General features: G+C 40.3%; 1 protein-coding gene across 1 annotated transcript in view; it reads left to right on the top strand.

Moving 5' to 3' along the window:
• The window catches only part of GRM1 (glutamate metabotropic receptor 1), a 286,217-nt gene that overhangs the window by 63,370 nt on the left and 206,769 nt on the right, over nucleotides 1–16,078 (top strand). Inside the window, exon 6 of the mRNA XM_039532360.1 lies at nucleotides 8,192–8,441. Coding sequence (XP_039388294.1) covers nucleotides 8,192–8,441 — 250 coding nt within the window. The remainder of the gene's footprint in view (nucleotides 1–8,191; nucleotides 8,442–16,078) is intronic.

The following is a 16,078-nucleotide window of genomic DNA, read 5'->3' as shown; positions in this document are numbered from 1 at the left end:
TTATGGGAACCCAGTGAGAGCTAGTGCTTGTGCACCTACAGAGCTGACCTCTGAGCGTATGGTATACACAGCACACTACCAAACATTGTACAGACAGCACTTGCACTGGCTCCCTGTAAAGAAGTTGGTTACAATAATTATTCCAAGCAAATAGGACTGGCTACCAACAATGATGAGACTAGAACAGGGAGCAAACTGTGGTAGATTTGGGGGGATTTGTCCATTTTGTTTCGGAGAACTAATATTTGGCCTTTTTGCACTCCCATAAACTTGAGAATCAATACAAAACATTGACCTTTTTCTGAAAAAAAGGGGGAGATTTTGTGTAAGCAGTGAGCAGGGCCTTGCAAGTTAATTAAAATAAAATGAGGTAAATTTTCTCTAGCCCTTACACTTGAATCTTTTAAAAATTTTAATAAAGTTCACTTTTTTTTTTTGCCTTTTTCTGCACTTCTTTCTTTTGGTTGGGATCAAAAATGGAAATGACAGAGGTTGTGGGAAATAACTATGGGAAAGGCTATACTTGCCATATTTCTGGTTGTAATCAGGTGTACTGGCCTTTTAAGGCTGTTGAAGAAAACTCCTGTACCAGTGCTCCATGTTCCACCTTTTCCTCTTTAAAATGTGAGGGGATATTAGCAGGGACACAGTGAAGGAGGGAGAACAGTCTCACAAAAGCAGTTGGGATTTTGAAATGAAGCCCAGGCTGGTGACTGGTTTTAGGGTCTGAGGCCATAGTTCAATGAATTGCAGTGGCTGGAACTCTGCTAAATAGGAAGAGAAGTCTGGTTGGGGCAGTTCACAGCTGGCCTCTATCTGAGGTACAGGAGAGCAGGGTTGCAGGGAAATGTAGTCCCTTGTAGGATCCATGTTGTAGTTTTAGCCTGGGAGAAGGCATCCTGGGGAAATGTGGAACTTGGCCCTTTTCACAGTTATAGAGAAATCTGGGAGAAGGGAGGTTATGTTGATAGGGCTGAAACTTATGTGCAAGTAAACACACTTCATTGTTCTGCAACTGTGGATGGTTTTATCGTTAACTTTGATTGTTTGTGTTTAAAAAGGTGTTAGGCAACTTGAAATAAAGCCAGGACAATTATTTTTACAAGTTTCAAAGATATACACAGGTGATGAGTGCCCACCCTATACCAGGTCTGGATGGGTTAAAGTGGCTAGGCAAGCCAAATAACTGTCCAGGCTGCTCCTGTTTCCACTAATTGGAAACAGGCTCAGCTGGGCAGGAACAGGAGGAGCCTGTAAAAAGCCCAGGAGCAGTCAGTGGCAAGAAGCTACAAGGAAGTAATCTATAAATTACTTCCTTGGAAGAGGGAGTTTGTGGTAGTAAACCTAGCAAGAGAGGGAAGATGGATAATTAGGTAGAAACCCAGCAAAACAGCAGTAAGGGGTAGGACCTTATGGACCCTGGCTGGTTGTTATAGTGTCCTTGGGCTGGAACCCAGTGTAGAGGGGGACTCCCCTATCAGCCAATGGGCAGTGGTACAGGGTGTTAGAGATGTTAGCCAGGCAGTTGGTCTAGAAGGACTTTGATTTCCCTAGAAGGGAAGGACCTTAGTGACTTGGCTGGAGGGCCAAGCCACAGGCCAGAATTTGCTGCTCTGCAAATGAGAGAGGTTCCAGGGTGATAGAGACAATGGGCAGAGAGCTGCTAGGAGGAGGCATCACTTGTGGTGAGTGGATCCTGTGACCATACATTTTTACTTTTTTGCATAGCCTGGCTCACTAGCCAAATGGGGAATAGTAAAAATACTTCCCATTTTATATGATAGTTTTATATATCTTTTCTTAAACCTTTATGAGTAAAATGCACAACACTCTGCTCAAGTAGTAAAGTATTAGTCTGATTTTACAGGTGAAGAAACTAAGGTGTAGGAAGTTGATGCTCTTTGTCTAATTTTAGACAAAGAGCATTAGTGACAGACTAAGGAATGGAACCCAAATCTCCTGACTTGCTCAGTCTTGTGATTTAAACACTATTTAATACTCTCTCCCAAGAGGAAATATAGGAAATCTTATGAGTCTGTCATGAACTATGGATAATTTTGGCTAAAAACCAAACATAATGTTTACAAAATTGAAATTCCAACCTTTTGCAGTTATGCCATCAGTAATAATATCCTTCATTTCTAGCACCATTCCTCGCAGTGCACCCTAATCTGGTAATAGACATTACTACTACTTCCTGTAAACTAGTTAGTGGGACATACCATAAGGTACACTCTAATCTATTTATGCTCACACTCTAGTCTTTCCAGCTGTTAAAGCTTTTTAACTGCAAAGGCAGACTTAAGTCTAGTGGCTGCTTTTTTATTATGACAGAACCCTATTTGTCCTCATCCACCTTCTTCTTTTGCACCAAAAAAGCTTTTAATTAACTGAGGCAAAGAGTTTTATAGTAAATAATAATTAAAGACATTGCGTCTTGGAAATAAGGCATAAATATTTAAAGGTGGGTAAATAACTATTGGAACAATTTAGCAAGGGTTATGGTGGATTTTTCCATCCCTGACAATTTTGAAATCAAGATTTCATACTTTTCTAAAAGATCTGCTCTGGGAATTATTTTGGGGAAGTTTTATGACCTTTATTATGCAGGAAGTCAGACTAGATGATCTCAATGGTCCCTTCTGGACCTGGAATCTATGAAACTTGTCTAATGTCACCCCCTAGCAATGTATCTCTGACCAGGGAAGAAGGAGACAGAATATGATTATGAGCGAAGAAAGAATGGTGCACAAAATAATTGATGAATTGAATGGCTGTTTGGGGAGAAGAAAGGGAACCTTATGTGACAAAATTAGATTGGATGGCTGTCATGTTTGTGTACTGTTGTCTTTTTCTTTTTTCTTTTTGCCTTTGATCTGGATTTTTATTTCTACTGGTATTACCGCAAGATAAACGTGGCAAATACATAAGCAATTGAAAGCATGCTTAGGAAAGTGCTAGGCAATCTTAACTATACTGGTGCTGTCTATAATATAGACAGCTAAGTGTCTTGTACTGCTTGTATTGTTAATTGTTTTTGAAGTCTTGAATCTTTGCCCACATGCATGAAGAGGAAGACTATACAATTTTTTTTCTTTTGGTGGTATTCTTTGGGGTCTCTCATGAGGGGTTTACATTTTGCTCTAACAGGGTCAGTAGAGGCTATGAGATCCATCTCATAAGTAGCTGTTTCCTCCATTATGTTATGTTTCCCTCTCTTGTTCCCACCCCCTTTTCTGAATAAACAAAAGATGCTGGATTGATAGGCCTAAATTTCAAACTTCATCTCTGCAGACAGAAGTGCAGACTTCCCCATGCTGCTAGGTTACTGTGACTCAGATGAACAAAATGACCACTTTTGGGGTTCCCTTAAACATCTGGCTGCCACTGATGGATCCTGCAATGAGCTCCATGAATCTCTGCAGAGTTCAATGCAGAATGGGGCATTATTAGCAAATAAAACATGTGCCACATAGAATGATTGCTGGGATAAACACAAGATTTTTTTAAAAATAAATAAATGAGAAAGCAAGAATAAAACAAATAACTTCAAACAACATAAAACACCACTACTGCTGCGGTTCCTGAATGCATTGATGAAAGCTCTGATGTGGGGAGCTGGGTCTAACTGTGTCTTGTTTAATTTGACTGCTTATAAAACTAATTCTTTTCCAACAGGGCTGTTACCTTGAAACACATTTTTATATGTCTGAACTGTCTTTTTTTTTATCTTTTTTTTTTCTACTCAAGCTACATGTCACTTGCATTCTCAAGTTGTTGGTTTTGCTTGAGTCAAGTGATAAGAATCTCGAATTGCAGCAAGGGGGAGGCGGGGGGGAGTTGAGAGAGCTGACTAAAATTTTAAGGCTAAAACAGCCATAAAACAATTCATTCCATTCATAAATGGGGTTTGGGGAGTGGGAACGACACATTTCTATTGACAAAGAAAATATGGATATACTTGTCAGAGTTCACAGTTCCAACAGAAAGGCAATATTGCCTTTTAGATGTAACTCCTGGATTCTAGTTCCAACTCATTCACATTCAATGTGTGTGACCTTGGACAAGTAGTTTAACTTCTCTCTGCAGCTATAAAATGAATACTGTATCTATCTCACAAAGGTTAATTAAGGAGGCTATCTACATTTTTTTAAAGCATGTTTCCTTGCATTAGGTAAGTGCAAAAGTGTTATGACTAAGCTTCTAGCTGCCTTGTCTGAAATATATGCTCATCCTATGGATTAATATTATATCTTCTATTTTTATTAAAGTCTGAACATTTTTGCTAAAATATTCTCCATTTATGGATGTAAAGATTAAGAACAATATTCTAGCCTTAGATAATTGCCCTTGGCTCTGACTTCAGACATGTATAAGTTATTTAATGAAGGAAGAATATGACCTTACCATCTGTGTTGGGGGGCGGGGCGGGGCAGGGGGAATACTTTCTATTTGGCACTGAGAATAAAGATGTGCAAAACTTTTAATAAAACTCAACTCGAATAGGATTTGAACTTGCTACCATTGAAATGGAAGCACTTACCCACCACATAAACTTTGCTTAAGGGTTTTATTTTGGCCACCAGATGGAGCTCGTATTGTTTTCTGAATAGGATAGAAACATACTGAGAATAACAAGGAAAAAATCATAAACAATTAAATATAGTGGGCAATCAAGCTCACAGTGTGTCATCTAGTTCACACTGGCTTCCACGTACATGCTAGATTGTAAGTGGCTTCAGAACAATGCAAAGGCCTCTGACCGGTAGAACAGGTAAAGGAAAAACAAAGTGGGAGAGGTAATATCTTTTTATTGGACCAGCTTCTGTTGGTGAGAGAGGGAAGCTTTTGAGCTTACAGAGAGCTCTTCTTCAAGCTTGTCTCTCTCAGCAACAGAAGCTGGTCCAATAAAAGATATACCTCACCCACCTTGTGTTTCTAATATATTGGGCCTAACATGGATACATGTCTTTCACAAAGGAAAGACAGCCACACTTAGGCTTGGCTCTTTCCACCTTCAAACAATGTTGAAAAGAAAACAATATCCTCTTCCAGTGATCTGATGTGCAGTAACTCTTCATCTATTGGCACCTGGTATTGTACATTCCTGTTCAATAGTATTAAATTAGAGTAGATACTAAGCTCTTTTGTTACAGATGGGTGTGTTCTTAGTTGTCACACAGAATTAATTAGTGTTTTGTTTTTCTATCAAAAATAACACTATAATTGCTCAGCATTGGCCTCTGCTCCCACTGAAATTAAAGGGAGTTTTACCATTGACTTAAATGGGAGCAGAGATAGGCCAAGGAGTGCATTTTAAAATCCCACTCTACATTGCATACACTTTAGGGCACTACTAATTTAGCAGTAAGGAACCTCTTCAACATAACTTGGCGCCTGCATTTCATATGTCTGTGTGTTTAACAAAAAACAAAACCCAAAGTGCCAGATGCTGATCCCTTTACTTCTCTTGTGTAGTACCATACTCCAGAAGTAGTGCCATTGATTTCAGTGGAATTACTATTTTATATAAGAGACCCTTCCTCAGATTGCATGGTATCACAGACTGACTCCAAAAGAATAAAAGTTCTCAGTAGTGCCAGGTCAGTACTCAAGATTTCCATGGCATCTGGTCCCATATCAGTCTGGTGACTGAAGCAAAGTCATAAAGAAGAGTATTCATGATTCTGCCCTATCCCCCAAGAGTTTATGCAGTGACTGCAAGATTAGGGCCCAGAAAGGTACGTCCAAATTTGACTGGGAATGTGAGGCATCACCTGATCTTTCACAAAATATCTAATTTCATATATATATATATATATATAAAAAGCCTGTTTCATCAGACTTTCATATCATTCTAAATTTTGTTTCCTTACTAAATTCTCACACTGGTAACTATTTTTTCTAGGTCATAGTTTCTGTCTTGGGAGAGCATTAGGAAGAATGCTATTTTAAAACTGTCCTATTATGTGTTTACTCATTTGAAAATTTCACACCAAAGGAAAGCAAGAAATGGAAGCTGTACTCTTTGGCCTACTGACCACGATCAATTCCATCTCTGTAGTTTCACAAGAAAGGTATATGTGTAGTAGTAGTCAGATGATTGGCACAGTGGTTGGGTTAGGTATGAACAGTTCAAGAATCACTGCCACACTCCAGCGAACATTACAAAATATAATACTTCATGTGAGCACCATAAAAATACATACTTCTCTTGTGCCCTTTTCTTGTTACTGCTAATAACTAAAATACTTATGCGTAGAGGGGAGTTTTCTCTGTAATCAGTCTGCTCATATTGCCTGATTAGTAGTGGTTTGACACACACATCCATGGCAATGAATTTTAATGTCACAAATATAGACTGTGTCTTCACAGAGCTCCTGTAGCAGAAAGCAGAGTTGGTTTTATATAACTGACTGGATTTTTTTTAATAAAAGCAAACCCAAAAGTAGTTCCAGAACCAGGTTCCATTTTATCTGAACCCCCAACGTTTGTGGGAGGCTTAAGTTTCAAACATTTCTAATTTGAGCAATTATCCCAGAAACTGATGTGTACAAAAAAAAAATTGTACATGAAAACCAAATAGTGCACCAGAGTTTTTCATTGCCCTTCATGTTAGTCAATCCTTTACACTAGGGCTAAGTAGTATAAAATGCTACAAAGTCAGAATGCTTTCATTTTACTCACTTTTGCACTAGTGTAAATGATTACACATGGTGTAGGGCACCAGAGTTTCAGTTCTTCCCTCTCCTCCATAGATCTATTTTGAAGTTGGCAGGAATGTAGCGGTGGTGCTATTCTTTGCTTACATCCCCTTCTACTTTGAGTAACTTTTTTGTGCTTTCCTCCTCTAGTGTAAGGAATACCACTGGTACTGGTGGTGCAATGAGAGGGGAAAAAATAAACACACTTTCCTCTCAATTCTTGCTGTCATTCACAACAATTAATAGAAATGCTCTTCCAGATGAAAGTTATGCATGGGGCAGTTGTTCCAGTGCTCATAATATGTGCTGTGATCAACTCATTTCTACATGGGAACTCCAAAACAGCAGCAGAAGGCCTTATCTGAATAGCCTACCAACCATAGTAGAGCATGGAGGGATGCTTTCAAAAGTGTCCTTAAATAATAAGCACTTCTATGCATTCTTGCAATGTAGGGACTCCAGAATGACCACACTGCCCCTTAAACAAGGGGGAGGGGGCAGGCATTGTCTGGCTTGCTGAGGGAAAAGGGAACAGTGCTTTACGAGTTGTGGGGGGTGAAGGGGTCAGAAGCTGTGCAAAGGAGGAGGGTAGTGATGGAGGGGTTGAAAAGGGGCTCCTATGAATGATATGGCAGTGAGCCCACCCCCCTTTCGTATAGCCAACCTCAACCCTTCTGTGAGGGGGACTGTGGATGGTAAGGTCCCAGCAATGGGTTGTCTGGGGGACCTGGATGGAAAAAGAGGCAGGATGGTGGAAGCTTCTCTTCCACCCCTGGGAGTTATTGAATGATAACCTGCACTGTTCGCTTGTCTGCCATATAGTCCCAGGTATCTAATAATAAAGTTGTGGCCAGATTAAAACTATATCAACTGTCTCCTGTCCTCCTTTAGCTATAGTTGGACAATAGCAACAGCACCACTTAACTGATCAACCTGTAAACCAGAAACAGCACTGCTACTTTAATTAATTAGCACATTATAGCCAGCCTAGAACTACCACTGGCTGTTGGAGCTTTCTCTCATTTCATTGCTTATTCCTGTTACTTAAACAGCTGGAGTAGCCAGTGGCACCACCATGACTTCTGCCTTCCTACATCCTTGGAGCATTAACAAAGGAGCTGGTATCCTCATTGTCTTAGTTGATCTTTGTTCCCCTTGCCGCCGTCTCTGTCCCTTTCCACGCTGGCTTTCGGCATCCACTGTTAATGAAAGTAAGAAAGCAAAAGCCTCCAGTCATTAAGTTGCCTTTAATTAAGATAAAGGAAATTCTCATTGCTCTGTTGCATTCTAATTACTGGGTTATAGGCAGAGAATGCAACAGCCCCACTAATCAGTTAATAAAAGAAGAATCTCCTTGGTTCCCCCTAATGTCAATGATACTATTATTAGCTGATCTGAGAAGATTTTTACCACCATCCCATCCCCTCTTAATAGGCTGTCATATGCTATTTGCTGTTGCATTAAAACTCATAATTTATTTTGTTTAGGAAATTATGGGGAAAGTGGAATGGAAGCCTTCAAAGAGCTGGCTGCCCAAGAAGGCCTGTGCATCGCTCACTCAGACAAGATCTACAGCAATGCTGGGGAAAAGAGCTTTGATCGGCTGCTGCGGAAGCTCCGTGAAAGGTTACCCAAGGCCAGGGTTGTGGTTTGTTTCTGTGAGGGAATGACAGTGAGGGGGATCCTCATAGCCATGAGACGCCTTGGAGTGCTTGGGGAGTTTCTGCTAATTGGAAGGTAAGTCTTTGACTCTCATTTCATTGTTCCCTCATGAGGATGCCAGCCCTCCATGCATGGACTGTGTTACTCTGGTTGCCGGTTACTGATATACCATAATAATTAGTTAAGAGGTGACAAGGTGGCAGAACTGGACCCATGAAGGGAGTGTAAAGATGTCTAGTATCCAAAATACTAGTAAATCAGTATAATTTTGGATAGGTTTTTTATGTAAATGCTTATATGTTTGTTTTATAGATACGGACAACTTGATTGAGTATCGCGGGGAACGGGGGAATATATTTATGTATGAAGCTTAAAACCTTAGCTGGGAGTGCTGTGTGCACTCTGAATAAAGGCAAGATAACATGACTAGGAAGTGAGATGTGCAGAGAAATATACTGTCCATTTTAACAATGAAGGAGACATTGATCTATACCCTTTCTAAAATTACAAAATGATTTTGATTATGGAAAAGAATTTTCTTATCCTTAAAAGGAAGACCTGGCACTCCTAGTTACATACCTTTATGCTGAGTCTTGGGTCAACATCCCAGGACACTGATTTTATTTTAGTTTTTTTAAAACATAGTTTATTTATGATGAGATAACCATTATAGTATGTACGTGTGCATGTTTCATAGATTTCCCCCCCCCCAGGGTAACAGCTTGAGCATATGTATATGATATTTAATGTCATATAAGTATAAGGCAGATGCATTCAGTACATTAGTTATTGAAGTCAGAGGTGGTCTCCATTGGTTCCACATTGTGTGCCTGTGTATTGTAGGTCCTGCATTGAAATCTGATCCTTTATTAGGCTTGCTCACATGAGGTTTGTCCAAGTTCTCCATTGTAGGTTGTCGTGGTTTTTAGTAGTTCCTACAGTTAAGCCACATTTTGTGGAATGTAATTTATTACAAATAAAGTATCCTGGCACACTTTGGTAGAATGCCTCATCTTTCATCCAAAATCCTCTCCATTTTCTCTGTTCTGAGTCACTGTTCATTGAATCAGATTTAGAAGTCAGAAGATACCATTGTGATCATCTAGTTGGACCTACTGTGTAACACGGGTCATAGAACTTCCCCAAAATTCCTAGAGCAGATCTTTTGGACAAATGTCAAGTCTTGATTTAAAAATTGCCAGTGATGGAGAATCCATCACATCCACTGGTAAATTATGCTAATGGATAGTTACTGACTTTTAAAAATTTGTCTTATTTCCAGTCTGAGTTTGTCTAGCTTCATCTTCCAGCTATTGGAATGTGTTATACTTTCTTCTGCTAGACTGAAGTGCTCATTATCAAATATTTGTTCCCCACATAGGTACCTATGGGCTGGACTAAGTCACTTAACCTTCTCTTTGTTGAGCTAAATAGATTGAACTCCTTAGGTCTATCACTATAAGGCATATTTTCTAATCCTTTATTCATTCTCATGACTCTCCTTTGAACCTTCTTCAATTTTTCAACATCCTTCTTGAATTGTGGATACCAGAATTGGACACAGTATTCCAGCGGTGGTCACACCACTGCCACACACAGAGGTAAAATAACCCCTCTGCGCCTACTCAAGATTCTCCTGCTTGTGTCCAGAATTGTGTCAGCACTTTTGGCCACAGTGTGACACTGGGAGCACGTGTTCAGCTGATTATCTACCAAAACCCCAAAATCTTTTTCAGTCACTGCTTCCTGAGATAGTCTTCCATCCTGTAACTATGGCCTACATTCTTTGTTTTTAGCCATATTAAAACACATGTTGTTTGCTTGACACCACCACCATCCTTCCTGCCACTAAGGCCCATCAGTTAATAACCATCCCTGACTTACTGTCCCTTATGAAAAAACTCATTCAGGCCCTCTTCAACTCCTGTCTTGCCTACTGCAGCCTCCTCACATCTGGCCTTTCTGACACATCCCTTGCCTTGCTCAGGTCTGATCAAAACATGTCTGCTAAGGTCATCTACCTTGTCTGTCACTCTGACCATGTCCTCCTTTTGGAATCTCACCATTAATTCCCTGTTTTCAACCACATCAAGTTTAAGCTTCTGTTGCTTGCCTTCTAGCCTTTTCACAACACTACCTTTTCTCCACCATTCCTTTTCAATCATAGAATCATATAATGCTTTTGCTTGTTTTCTTGTGTGTGAGCTCTTTGGAGGAGGGGTTGTATGTTCGTGTGTGTAGACAGGGTCTACCATGTTGTGGATGCTACCAGAATAAAAATAAAATAGTACTAAAAGTGATATGTCTAAGAACTGTACTTATAGTTTATTGTACCTCATTTCACATGGCTTGTATTTTCATAGCATATAATAAAATGATGTTTCAGATTGTCACACATGGTACTTAAGCTTTGTTTTACAGATACAATGCAGTGAATTGAATCATCTAAATTTAACAAATGGCTTTTGTGTGATACTATCTCTAGCAGTTCAGTAAACTTGTTTCGCAGCTTTAGACTATTATCTACTCTGTTCATGTACTACGTCTTGTTGACATATAACAGATGTTTATAATTGTCTAGTTTTTAATGTCTTTTGTCATATTTCATATTTCACTGATATGAAGCCTTTTAATTTTGTATTTTAGATCAGAACTTCTACCAGGTAGAATATTAAGACCTCATCCTTATGAAGGTGTCTGACTATGAAACACTTTCCTCTGTGGCATTATAAGAAGTTTTATCAGAAATTCTCAACTGTTTTGTTTAGTAAATTGGAAGTTTCATTGGGAATCATAAAAGCAACAAAAGTGTCTGTGGCACATAATATTTAACAGACATTCTGCAGCATGATGAACTTTGGGTTCATTCAGATCTTCTTGAAGATCTGAAGACGTGGCTCAGCTGCATGCTCTGCTGCAACTGCTGTTCTGCCTAGTGATTGCTTTGGATTTTTCTACTTCATTGGGAATCATAGTGTGTTTTCATCCAGGTTTTCATGTACTTTTAGTTTTCTATATTCCATGAGCTTTGAGTGGGTTTTATTTAAAAAAAAAAAGCAGATGGGGTTGATCTTCTAATAAAACAAACCGGTGATAATTTTACTTAGAGCCTGGATTGTGCCAGGCAGCTGGCTGAGGTAAGAAATATTATAGGGCTTGCAACATGCTTCATAAGCACTTACAAAGCTGTAAGAAAATACATTTCTGTGGATTGTCCTAATTAAGTGATAAAAATGGCAGATCAGCACTAAGCAGCAAACCATTATTCACAATTAAGTTGCAGTGATACTGCTGTGCCATAAATTTGGGTAATTTAACATAAATGGGAACAGAGTCACACATCAACATTGCTCTGACATGGTATTGGGTGGCTTGCCTTTTAAGAGGCAACTTTAATTGAGAGGAATGGGAGTGAATGTAAATATCAAAATCTTTGCAGTACTAAGCTAAATGAAGCCCTTAATTTATCCACAGGGGCAGGTGCATTGTCAGCCACACAGTGCAAACCTCATAACTCTATCCTGACTCACTATACAAAAAAAAACCTTTTTAAGGGATACCTAGCATTTGTGTGATACTATCTCTAGCAGTTCAGTAAACCCGTTTTGCAGCTTTAGACTATTATCTCCTCTGTTCATGCACTACATCTTGTTGCCACATAACAGGTGTTTATAATTGTTTAGTTTTTAATGTCTTTTGTCATCTCCTCTCCAGTTTTGTCTGCAGCTTCACTCTCAAAAGGAATGGACTGTCAGAAACAGTTTCTCTTTTAATAAACCAAATTCAAGGTATGGGAAAGGTGGTGTTGGGCCAAACTTGGCTTTCAGTTATACTTCTTGGGATTTACACAGGATTTACACTTTTGCAAATGAGAGCCAAGTCTGGTCCATCATAAGTGTTACAAGAAATTACTTGGTGCCTGTCTGGGGAGGGGACTGGTTCTCTTAGTGCATTGGGCATAACCCAACCTGTGCCTAGTTACTGGGCCCTAAGTAATGGATTTGGGCTTGGTCTGGCAGTTCAGTTGGGTGATCAGGATCACATGATAATAGCCCACATGTGGGAGATCTGGAGGGTGAAAGTTTTGAGGAAAGAACTATTGAGTCCAGGAAAGGGCTGAAGTAATGGGGGAGGGGAAAATGGTTTTTTGCCAAGTTGACATTTGAACTGTGATATTGTTTAAATAATTCAGACCCCAACCAGGAGTGGTGTTGATGGATAAGTGGCCTGGTTGCAATCTTGGCTCAATCACACATCAAATCATTGGCACTGTACAAGATATTTAACCTCTCAGCATCTTTCCTGATTCTAAAATGGGGATACTTAGCTCTATTACCTAGAGGTGTTGGAGGTGTGTGTGAATGAATGAATGTTTGTGCAGTGCTTTAAACATGCAACTTGTTATGAGTGTTGGGTTTTTGTGGTGGTTTTTTTTTTTTTTTTTTTTTTTTTTACTACTGTGAGTAGTTCAAGGGGGAAAAAAGGTATTTCTTTTAAGGTGCTGTACCAGGCAAAATGGCAAAGTTGGGGGGTGTGTGGTACCCTCATTTTACTACATTTTCATAAGCAACACAGCATCAGGGCTAGTTCTTGTTACCGTTCACCATAAACTTTGCACATCCTTTCTTGATTATCAAATCAATGAGTCCCAATCAGAAGGAAGCCCCCATCCCCCTGCTTCAGTGAAATCTCATATTTGTGACCAAGTAAAACTTCAGGCAGAGGATAGGAAACAGTTTTGGTGGATGGCTTCATCTGTGAAACTGGCCACTAAATTTAATCTGACATTGATACCCTGAAATGTGTGATAGTTACAAGAGGTCAAACTGGACTAACACTGAATGCTAGAGACCCCACTAGCTACTTTATTGAACAGATTCCAGCAACTGATACCCTGGACCCCCTCCAGTATTGCTTCAAGACAAGGCATGGAAATAAGACTGCACTGATGGAGGAATTCCTCATAGTGGTAGAATGAGACAAGAAAGGCTGATCTTACCTTGCTTAGTCTGTTATCCATTTTAGACACCATTGACCACAAAGTGCTGCTGATCTGGCAACATGCCCTAGCAGGATACAATAGAATTTCATTAATTTGACTTCACTCATTTCTTCCCAGCTGGTCTTGGAATCATCCATCCCTCCCCCATATTGGGTCCCAGGAAGTGGACGGGCACAAGCCTGCCCACTGCTAAAGGACTGTCCCTCAGCCTGTGGGGAGGATCCACAAAGTCCAGGAACTCAAATAATTATGGGGGACAACCAAAAATGTAACAGGGATAGGTGTGAAGGTCAAAGGGTCAAACAAAGGGAACCTGAAGGGGACATGGATCAGAGAACCCCAGACAGTGCCCACTGCTCCTCAAAGGTGTCAAGGGAATCATGATGGGCAGCTTCTCCTGCCCAAGAGCTCTAAGGGCCTAATACTGAAACTCCTGCTGGTCATCATCCAGACGTCACCCTTAGGTCATACTGAGATGACAAGGGCTGCATTGCCAAGAACGTAACATGCAGTTCTATGTATCTTTTCCAGTCAGCTCTGCCTCCATGCTGTCACAGATACCCATGTGCATGAAGGCAATTGCAGCCTGAATGAACAACTGGCTCAAACTGAAGAACAAAGTCTACTACTTGCTCTACCTCAGCCTAGACTAGGCATTCACAAAGGGGCTGCACCTCGCACATATGATGGCCTTTCTCCTAAATGAAACCAGCTGAAGGCAATTTGCTGCTGCTTCCCAACCTGCACTGATCCCTGTCCACCACTGAATCTACTGTAAGACTCTGCAACTGATTGTCATAGCCCAGAACAAGTAGGAGGTAGATATTTCTCAACAGCAGCCCTTAGGCTCACAAACATCCACTCAAAGAAGATTAAGAGCCCTACCCTCACATTCATGTGACACTTGTTACCAAAGCACATAATAAAGAAGAGGAGCAGAAAACTCTTCATCATTGTGCTCCAAAGTAACAGTCCTGACTAAACCAAGGTCAGGACACAGGACTAACTCCTCACAATTGAAGTAGGACAGAGATCTGATTGCTCTCTCTTCAGGTCTCAGTGAATTTTTATACTTCTGTGCTTTGGTTGTGGCCTGCTTTTTCAGAGGTTGAGCACACAGCTCCTGTTGAATTCAGAAACACTGAAAAAACAGCACTTTAGAACAGGTTAGCCCTTCATTCATCACTTCTGTAGTGGACTGAATGGGGGAAACAACATTAACATGAGCAGAAGTAGCCATGCTTTAAGTAGCAATGTAGTTTTAAGAACTAATAGAACTACAGCATCCTCAGAAGCAGATTGTGTTAATCCAAACTTCTATAATGTCATGTCCTGGCTTTCATGGGGGAAGTAAAGAATTAGATGATGATTAAGTAACATTGGCTGGAAAACATGGAACAAACCTAGAAAAGGCAGGCCCAGGGGCAGCAGAGCTGGTAAACAGGAGGATATTGATTGTAGGTGGCAAGTGATTTATTTGTCAGACATTGTTTAGAATAGAGGAGTGGTTCATCTGCCACCATCAAGACCCCACTTACACAGCATGACTAGTGGTGAGTCTGCCACTGCTTCTTTGAGTTACTGGAGAGACTTTGTACTTCGCCACTTTGTCAGTGTATTTGGATCCAAAGAGATTTCAGGTAAGCCTCTGCACTTGGGGTAGGGGCTTAGTCAAAGTAAACCTCCAAATCTGTTGAACTCTAATAACATATAGAGAAAGATGTGATATTGGCAGACAGGGAAAGTATTTGAAATAAAGATAGGACCAAGCCATACTATTCAGATCCATATTTTGAAAACCATGAAGATGGGCAGTTTTTTGGTTCCAGTGTTAACTTTAACATTTAAGAGCCAGAACCTCAGCTGGTGTAAATCAGCATAGGTTCACAGATGTGAGGTATGTCTACACTTGAATTTTTAGTCAATTCTAGCACATGCTAGCTATCACAAGAAGACACAAATGTCTGTACCATGACACAGGAGTTTTATTAACAAATGCACAAATGGTACAGTAAAAATGAAAAAAAGGTTTAGAATATCAAGTAGGGAGATAAAGAAATGTATAAATTCCTCCCTCCCCCGCCCCCCAAAAGTCAAGAGGGCTTAAGTAGGCATCAAACATGTTTTGGCATTTAGTAGCTTTGGAGTCAGCAGTACGTCTCCAATAGCTGGTGATGGGACACTAGATAGGAAGGGCTCTGAGTTATTTCAGAGAATTCTTTCCCAGGTGTCTGTCTGGGTTTTGCCCACATGCTCAGGGTCTAATGATCACTATATTTGGGGTCAGGAAGGAATTTTCCCCCAGGTCAGAATGGCCGAGATCCTGGGCAGTTTTCGCCTTTTTCTGCAGCATGGGGCACAGGTCACTTGCAGGTTTAAACTAGTATAAATGGTGGATACTCTGTAACTTGAACTCTTTACATCATGATTTGAGGACTTGAGTAACTCAGCTAGAGGTTATGTGCCCATTACAGTGGGTGAGGTTCTGTGACCTGTAATCTGCAGGAGATCAGACTAGATGATCATGATGGTCCTTTCTGGCCTTAAAATCTATGAATCTCTGGCCTGGTCTACACTGAGGGTGGGAATCGATCTAAGTTACGCAAATTTGGCTACGTGAATAACATAGCTGAAGTCGACATACTTGGATCTACTTACCATGGTGTCTTCACTGCGGCAAGTCGATGGCTGATGCTCTTCTGTCGACACT

Source organism: Mauremys reevesii, linkage group 3, assembly GCF_016161935.1.
Source record: "Mauremys reevesii isolate NIE-2019 linkage group 3, ASM1616193v1, whole genome shotgun sequence".
NCBI lineage: Eukaryota > Metazoa > Chordata > Testudines > Geoemydidae > Mauremys > Mauremys reevesii.
The sequence above is the reverse complement of the archived record's forward strand: the minus strand, read 5'-3'. Positions and strand labels throughout refer to the sequence as shown.